Source organism: Coturnix japonica, chromosome 5 (genome assembly GCF_001577835.2).
Source record: "Coturnix japonica isolate 7356 chromosome 5, Coturnix japonica 2.1, whole genome shotgun sequence".
Classification (NCBI taxonomy): domain Eukaryota; kingdom Metazoa; phylum Chordata; class Aves; order Galliformes; family Phasianidae; genus Coturnix; species Coturnix japonica.
In genome coordinates this window covers 9,891,342-9,900,199 of record NC_029520.1, presented here as the reverse complement: position 1 = coordinate 9,900,199, position 8,858 = coordinate 9,891,342, and the positions used below count along the sequence as shown (strand labels likewise).

General features: G+C 41.0%; 1 protein-coding gene across 1 annotated transcript; it reads right to left on the bottom strand.

The window, feature by feature from the left end:
• Nucleotides 1-1,624: 1,624 nt before the first annotated feature.
• LOC107314550 (mucin-5AC-like) lies at nucleotides 1,625-8,311 on the bottom strand. Its single transcript, XM_015863889.2, has 11 exons — nucleotides 7,390-8,311; nucleotides 6,815-6,949; nucleotides 6,348-6,595; nucleotides 5,717-5,891; nucleotides 4,807-4,850; nucleotides 4,276-4,395; nucleotides 4,072-4,167; nucleotides 3,444-3,566; nucleotides 3,056-3,101; nucleotides 2,541-2,652; nucleotides 1,625-2,317 (listed from the first exon to the last, which is right to left on the bottom strand). The coding sequence occupies exons 1-11, from the start codon at nucleotides 8,285-8,287 to the stop codon at nucleotides 2,104-2,106; spliced, it is 2,211 nt and encodes a 736-aa protein (XP_015719375.1). The 5' UTR covers nucleotides 8,288-8,311; the 3' UTR covers nucleotides 1,625-2,103.
• Nucleotides 8,312-8,858: the final 547 nt, after the last annotated feature.

Below are 8,858 nucleotides of genomic sequence, written 5' to 3'. Positions count from 1 at the left end.
AGGGCAGCTGAAGGCTTGAATTGGAACGTACTCCTATTGTGTTAATATGGCACTAAAATTAGCTCAGGAAATCAGAGCTAAGGACACATTGTAGTTAGTGAGCATAGTGCTGAGCGCTCAGGAGTCCAGGGATTAGGGAGCTGGGGAGGAAGGAAATACGTGCATCTCACTGGCTTCAATATGAACTCAAAGGCAATGTTGAAAGCACTTTAGGTTTTGTGAAGTGTTGCTGTTTTTTTTTCAGCCTGGACTGGGACCTGTCAGCACTGCAGGCATCAGTTTGCTTTGGCTAAGGCTGATATTGCTATCTCAGCATTGTAGTGCCAGGCCTCACACAGCTGGTGAACGTGAGTGCCTCTCACACAGTGAGCCCTCCTGCAGGTGGGAGTGCTGGTTGCTTGCTCAAGTACAGTTCTGGATCACAGCAGGATCTCTGTTCCATGGTGCTGTGCCCAGAGTGCTAAGTGCTGTGGAAGTAGCACTGAAGCTGGCCAAGTGTTTCATGCGCTGGGCACTCTTCAGGACTGATGGGCTGTCTTGTAGCAATACCTGGTGTTCAGGGCTGCAGTGGTGAATTTATGGAACTGTTGGTGCACAGCTGGTCTGGATTCAGCCTTTATTCCCCATGGCAAGTATGTGAATCACTGGGTTGGAGATGGTGCAGGAAGTGCTGTGTGCACCACTGCCCTACCTGGCAATCCTACCTGCAGACCTACTGCGGGCTGGGCAAACTGTAGCTGTGGTATGGAATTCAACAGTAAAATGTGAAGCTCCTTACTGGTTAATCCCAGTATGATTATCAGGTCATGTCTGTGAAGGGCAGCAGAGAGGGTTCTACTGATACCATTAAGGGATTCATTTCACAGAATTATAGAATCATCGAATGGACTGGTTTGAAAAGGACCACAATGATCACTGAGTTTCAACCCCCTGCCATGTGCAGGGTCACCAACCACCAGACCAGGCTGCCCAGAGCCACATCCAGCCTGGCCTTGAATGCCTCCAGGGATGGGACATCCACAACCTCCCTGGGCAACCTGTTCCAGTGCATCACTGCCCTCTGAATTTCAACCTAAGCACACATTAAATGTGTAATTATCAATGACTCCTTAGTTTTTCAGCTAAGCCTTCGCATCAGATGTCAGGTTTCGTTTTATAACTGCTCTGAGCAGTTCAGGTAAATATGATGGAACTGCTGTGGGGGAAATGCAGCTGAATTTCTCTCCAGTGTAAATCCTTTCAAAAACTAGTTAATGTCAGAAACAAGGGCACAGTTCAGAAACTATATCCTGAACTTGTTTGTAAATGTTGTTACAAACAACAGGAGAGTTGCTTGGATCTACTGAAGTAAATGACTTCACTGTAAGTATTCTTTAACTGATTAAACCTTTCATTTATATGTGGACTATTTTCTTCAACTTGAGAAGGGCTGCTTTCTTTGTTTTGGTCTAGGATGTGGAGCAACAGCAAACCAAGTTTTCTGTCTTGTTTTATGCTTGTTTTCTGGATCTCACTGGACAAACTACCAGTGAAGCCTCCATCTTGGCTTCCTTATTTTAAGCAGAAAACCCCACCTCTTTGTCACTGAACTTCCCTCTATTTAGACAGTGAAGACAAGTATTGGTCACTGAAACTGAAAAATGCTGAAAGTTTTATTGATTGACATAAGAGACAAGATGAACAGGGAACTCTTCCCTGCCACCGAGTGATGTCTTTTAAAAGCATCGTATCCATAAAAATGCTATGCAATAAAACTTTCTCTAGTCATAAGAGCTGAGTGCAATGTTACCCACGATGTTTTCTGGTTTTGCTTTTGGAGCCATTAAAACTTTTCCCACAGTGTCAGTTTAGTGATCGTACTGATACATACTGATATATTTGCATAATATACAGAAAGATATTTTACATGTTTGTCTCTCTTTTGCCTTGAAAACTATATCACTTAAATAGGAAATTATACTGAAGGGTGTTTTGGCCTTTACAAGTGGGAAAAAAAGAGAAAGTAATAATAAACAAATATCAGTTAAAGAAGGAGCAGAGTTTATTTTGAGGAAGGTATGGTTCCAGCTTTCCTAGGGTCTGTTTTTGTTGCTCTTGCAATGATCACACCAATGTTTGGCTGATTTTTGATTGGTAATCATCTGCTTCAATGGTTTGTGGGTTGCATGCATTTATACACTGGCACTGATCCACGTAGACATAGCTATAATTGATGCTCGTTCCGTTTTGGCAATTCAGGGTCACCTCTCTTCTGTGGCTGCTGAGCTCTTGGCAGCAAGTACAGTCATGTTGCATCTGGTTTGCCTTAAGAGAATACCTGCGTTCCACCAGAAAAAGAAGACTTTCTCATTAAACAGCAACAAATAGGAGCATCGTGTGAATATGATTTTAATATAAGAAGAGTGGAACTCTTCTTGCTTTGTTTTAGTCTGATTCTGCTCTAGAGACTCATACACACGTTAATTTTGCTGCTGTTCTATGACTGATTAAATTAAGAGAGACCACAAATACAAACAAGGTGGAAGAGATTCTCAACTTACATGGAGGAGCCAGGACAAGTCCCTTCACAATAAGTCAACTCAACAGCTTCAGAAGATTCGCAGTCTTCATGTTGGATTACAGTTTTTTTGCTGTAAGTTTTGCAGTTAGGAGCTTCAAAAGAACAGGGAAAAAAAGATAAGCGTGCCTTAAATCTCTAGCTCAGAACTGAATGCTAACACAACTTCTAAGTGCATGATGTCTCATTGCTGAGACTATGTGCAGCAGGCCACAGCAGATGGTGCTGTATACTGCAGCTGGAGCTTTCTTAGTGATTTTTTGATCTTGGCTGTACAGCATATTTGGAAGACAGAAGCTGAGGACTGAGTGTTGGGGGTTTGATTTGTGATATTTGCTGACCAGGAAATTCACTTATTCCTTCTGAAGCAATTATATTGAAAAGGTTACTGGTAAGTGGGAGCTGGGTCTGTGAACAATCTTTTCTCCCACTCAAATACAGACAGAAGTTGAGTATAATTATCTGTAAGAGGAAAACACTTAGCTGGGCATTACTTACGTTTACATATCTTGCAGCAGCCATCAGCAGTAGTCTCTGCTTCATCCTTTGCAGAAATAAAGGATTTATATTAAAGCACAGATTATGATACCAAGCGTGTTAACAAGTTAGCATCACTAACACTCAGCAAAAGGCTTCTTTGTGATGAACACTGAATGAAACCATGGGTGCCTCACTGCTGATCCATCACCCCAGGAATCTTGCATCATTGTGAGCTCATGTAAAAATACTGAGCTTCTCTTTGTTAATGTTATTACAGCAACATTATTTTCCTTCTTAAAACCTTCCTGCAACTTCAATGATAAAACTTGTTGTATTCCTCCTTACTTTCTTGCCCCCTTGTTCTTCTATGCTGTGTTGAGTTAATGCTGAAGGGATAAAAACTTACGGGATCGCACTCCGCTGGGCCGTACTCTGGACATACTTTTTTACTTTGAACTTTAACATATTGATCTTCAATTAATTCACACTTGTAGTGGCTGCAGGGATCAATCGGCAGAGTCTTACCAACCTGAGATTTTAAGAGAAGGAAAAATATGTTTTTTTCCATTGTAATCAGATACTGTATGGTTGCTTCAAAAATGTTTGAGTTATGCTCTCACACCTCAGAGATTTTTAGATGAATTTGGACTTGTTTCATGTGGCAAATGGGAGAAGCCTAATTTTGCAAACTGTGGCTGTCCTGAAAATTCATATCATAGATCTTGGGACCAAACCAGATTCTTTCCAGGGGCATCCAGCCATAGAACAAGGGGCAGTGGGCACAAACTGGAACACAGGAAGCTCCATACAAACTCAAAGAACTTATGTATCCTGAGAGTGACAGAGCACTGCAAGAGGCTGCCTGGACAGTTGTCTTTTCCAGAGGTGTTCAAGAATTTCCAAGTAAGTCTTCAGTTCAGAAACTTATATTTTTAGTTTGTATTAGTGTTGTTTTCAGAGTAATTTCAGTGTTGAATAAATTCTGACTGGAAAGGGGATATATTACCTGGTGGGAGAAGGAAAAGATTACTTACTTCAAGCACAACAGTCTCGTTATTCAGCTGAATTCTGCAAGCTTTTTCATAACACTTCCCACAGCACTCTCCATCCTCAATCCTATATTCGTAACCCTACTCGCAAGAAATAAAAGTATGTTGAGTTGATGGTGGAGGGTTCCGGTCTCACTAGAATACAACTGTTTGAGGGCTGATAGGGCATCCCATTGAATCTCAACTCACCGGCAGGCAAGATGTTTCACACTTAAGTGGTTCACACTTCATAATACGCTTCCCAGTGAGTATATTTTTCTCAGAACTGCAGGTACAATTCTTACATGAATGAATTACGGATGTTCCAATCTGGAAAATGGGAATGAAAACATAATGTTTGTTTATGAAGTGTCTTTATAATGCACAGGCGAAGGTGAAAGACTTGCTGTATACTATTAAGCTTTCTAATATGCAAGTGATTAAAAAAAAAATCTGGCTTTGTTTCTGAAGGTTCATAGGGTTATTTCAAACAACATCTGAGCTTTCATGATATATCAGCTCCTTTAGAAACAAAATATTAATTCCACAAATGGAAGAAAGCTTTTTTTATGAAGTACATCACTAAAAATGATGCGCTCCTGTTTGAAGCTTCTTGAGGAACGGAGGTTAGGGTTATAAAATGACGTGGATCAGGAAAAGAATTTTCCAAAGGGCTTTTGTGGTAGAAAGGGTGTATGTTTAATTTCTAGTAAAATGCCACTGTAAGTATGCTGTGCTCACCTCATATATTTTATCATCAATCTCACAGATGTCAGTTCTTGGCTCTGAAAAACAACCAAAATAACAATCAGCAAACTCAAATTTTGGGAATGCATAAGAAGTAAAGATGTTTATTGACATTTGTTAATAACATAGAGATTACGGAAAATTTGAATTCAGGCTCTCTATGTGCACAAACCAGTATAGCTGGATGTTAAAGACTGTATCTTTTAATTAGCTAGAAGAGTTGAGCAAAAATGGCACCAAGCTTGAGCTAAACAAAATAAATCTCTTTCTTGCCCTTTCCATAAAGGATCATGAGTTGTTTTCTGTTTGAACACTTTTAAACTGGTAATCTTCAAAGATGCCTTTGTATATGGATGCCTTATGACCTCTCAGAATGGAGCTTGGATGTGAGATCAAGTGGAAAAGTGGTATTTTTTTTACAGTAGTAATGCAGATTGATGACATGGCAGATTCCATTTGTGGCTCTCACAAAATAACTTCAGACTTCACAGTTCATTGGTTTTTGATTTTCCTCTTTCAGGCTTACGTTGTAGCTACTTTATTATTATTATTATTATATTTTTAAACAATATGTATATAAATAAATATATATGACCAATGGACTATAAATTTCATTAGTGTTCTACAATACCATAAGAATAAGTATTATTTACTGTACATCAGCAATTCAGTTTCTAATTATGATTTACTTTATTGCTTCATATTACCATATGACCATAGTAGTGAACTATGAAGATCTGGCTCATTGTTATGTTTATGTATCTGTTTAGCTGCAGTTAGACTCATGTTAATGTGCTTCAATATTTCCATGATGGAGGTAGGATCTGCTTAGACATTAACAAAAGCACAAAGGTAACTTCCCACAGTGCAGCCTGATGCATACATTGGTATTTTTAGTACTTACGGCATTCAAGTTCAGGACAGCACAGGTCTTTTACTGGTACTAAAGGTAAGGCAACAAATCCTATGCCACAAACTACTTCCCGAGGTCTTGTGCATAGGCGAGGCTGACAATGCGCTGTAGCAGTGAGTGAATCACATTCACACTCCTGGCACTCACTTGTCCATTTCTCTCCAGGCTGAAAATACATAAATGATTTATTGTGATGTGCCCTTTCTCTCTAGTTAGGCCACCTTGACTTAGACATTCACGCTTAATAAGGATTCCAGAATAAAGTTTTGGTACCATACACTTTCCAACCTTAAGAGCAGGCAAGCTGGGAACAATAAAATAACTGTCTTCTATGTAGGAAAAAAAAACCCTAAAACAACAAATTCATAGCTGGTCTACTTATTATTATGATGTTTGAATATTCCCTATTCTTAAAAAGTCTCTGCTATGGTATTAGTGAACTTTTCTATCTCTAGATGTGTTAGAAACCTGGTGGTACAAGGTTGAATTATGTTTTATCAGGATATTCTTCCATCATCAACTTTGCTATTGAAATAATGCATGCTGATTTGAGTTGAGGATAGAGGATAGAAGTTGGGCTGTTTTTGCAATGGTGATATATTAAAATAATGAAGGGAATCACCTTTCGTGGAGGACTGACATCAGTACAGTTTCTTTCTAGTGGAGTTGTGAGGGATATTGCTGTTGGTGAAGCAGAAGAAAATGTATATTCTGTGGATGAAGAGGCTTGTGTTGTAGTCTCTGTGGACACCGTAGTTAAAGGAGTTGTTGTAGGGCATGGCCCCTGAAATGGGGCAATTTCACATTCGCTGCTGCAAAGTGCATAAAAATTACATCCAGCCTTATCGGTTCTGTTGTATACAACTTCACCTGTAGAGAAAAAATTAAAAAAAAAAAGGTAAAAGACTAATAAAAATGCTAAGGAAAGGTCCAAATAACACAAAATATTGTGAAAACATTAAGCGTATTACTCTGTTAAAATGATTGATATGTTTAAGATGACTTTGAGTAATTATTTTTAATTGAATACATTATTAAGGGATCCTAATGCTTATGAAGATTATTATAACCATTAAGTAAGGGGCTTACCAGGAGAAAACAAATCACCAAGCACATGACAGAAACACGGAGTCGTTTCACTTGATTCTGTTGTGGAAGGTGTGGTGGGGGAAGAAATGAAGACTGTAGAAGTGCTTGTGCTGTGGCTTGTCTGTGAAGTACCAGCTGTTGAGAACAAAAAGGTTTCGTTCAAAGCACAGCACTTGGTTCTCGTAATTGTTACATATTACAGGAGTCTGATCAGAATCTGTGCAAACCAAACCAATGTTTGGTTTCATTCCAGTATTTGACCCCCTTACTAGAGTAAAGTAGAGACTGTGCAAATCTTAATGCCAAATATCATTTGGGATTTTGCAAATATTTGGGCCTCCAGTATTAATATTTTTTAACATTTCAGAGCAATGTCACCTTAACGGTCAGGGTAAGAAATATGAAGCTATGGAATCTGCTAAAAGACGTAGGATGAGCACAGCGGCTGATAGAAGAAAAATTCTTTCTGTTAAAAGAAGCACACGTAATAGTAGAAGACACAGAAGAATACTGTAGCAGTGATATTCCAAACAACTAACAGCAAAAATAGCTTTCTGATTTAGATGATGACCTACCAGAACTCCTTGAAGTGGAAGACTGTGCAATGGTCTGTGTTACTCCAGTGGAGATTGCTGTAGGAGAGAGTGTAGTTGAAGAGCTGGGCAGTGAGCTGGTAGAAGTAGGGACAGTGGATTCCCTGCCAGAGGATGTTGTTTTGGAAGTGCTAGGACTGTTGGTAGGTATGGTTGCAATAGTGGTTGGATTTCTGGACAGAGTAGGAGAAGTCTTGGTAGTGGCAGAGCTGCTGGTAGCTGCAGTGCTCTGTGTAGATGTGAAGATGGTGCTGGCTGTGCTTTCTATAACAGGAGTGGTCAAAGTGGTGCTGACGCTGCTGCTAGGTACAGTGCTCTGTACGCTTGTGGATGCGGTAGTGTAAGTATCTTTTGTTGGAGGGGGAATAGTTTTTGTTGTACTTTCAGACGTGATTGTGGTTGTGCCTGTTGTCGGGGGGCTGGTGGTCTTGGTGGTGCTGGCAATGCTAATAGCTGTGGTGATTCCTGCTCTTGTGGATGTGATGGTAGTCGTACCTGTTGTGGGAAGGGGTGAGGTCCTGGTGGTGCTGGCACTGCTGGTAGGTGTGGTGGTCCCAGCACTTGTAGATGTAGTGGCGGTTGTACTTTTTGTCACACGGGGTGAGGTCCTGGTGGTGCTGGCACTGCTGGTAGGTGTGGTGGTCCCAACAGTTGTAGATGCAGTGGTGGTTGTACCTGTTGTCGGAGGGAGAACAGACCTTGTACTTTCAGACATGACTGTGGTTGTGCCTGTTGTTGGAGGGCTGGTGGTCGTAGTGACTACTGTGGTGCTTGTGGTGGTGGTCACGGAAGACGTGGAGACAGTAGTGGGTCTTTCTGATGTCTTTGTCTCTTCAGTGGAGCTTCCTGTAGGAACACTACTAGTTGAGGTGATTGGCATGGTGCCTGGAGTTGTTACTGTTGTCGTGCAGTGTTGGCGGTCACAGCACAGCACACTGACCTGGTAGTTGAAGCAATTCCACCACATCCTCACGCACACAGGCTGCCAAGCCAAATCTGTACTGGAACACAATGGTTTGATGTGGAGTTTTCCCAGACTCTGGAGCCACAGGATGGAGACTTTGAGAGACCTTTGCAAACAATTTCCCGTGTAGCCGACTTGGTTTTGACCATGTTTGCGCCCAAGAACCACAGGACATCAGGTAGCGAGTGCTGCAAATATAACCAAAAGATAAACAACTGAGAGGAAGCCCTGGAGAGCTTGGCCAGAAGTGTCAAGTGCAGCCTAGGAATGTTGGCCTTCGGAGTGCAGTAACAGGACCAGAACAGCAAGTACCCCTATACTACACCATGTGCTTCACTACAGTCCAGTGCTTCTGCTGATGTGACAGAGTCCAAAACTGGCACAGAAACAACAGTAACACATCAGGAACAATGCCCAATGCACCTCACTAGTCAGCTCTAGTTCCTAAGGAAAGCTCACTAGACCAACCCCACTTACAGAAAAAGAA

Bases quoted from the DNA above. Each gene is read 5' to 3' on its own strand.
- LOC107314550 (XM_015863889.2), bottom strand. From the start codon at position 8,287: ATGCCAATCACCTCAACTAGTAGTGTTCCTACAGGAAGCTCCACTGAA. The intron at 6,596-6,814 runs GTAAGCCCCTTA...TTTTCTCTACAG, and splicing joins TGGTGATTTGTTTTCTCCTG to GTGAAGTTGTATACAACAGA. The intron at 4,168-4,275 runs GTGAGTTGAGAT...TCTTGCGAGTAG, and splicing joins GTGAAACATCTTGCCTGCCG to GGTTACGAATATAGGATTGA.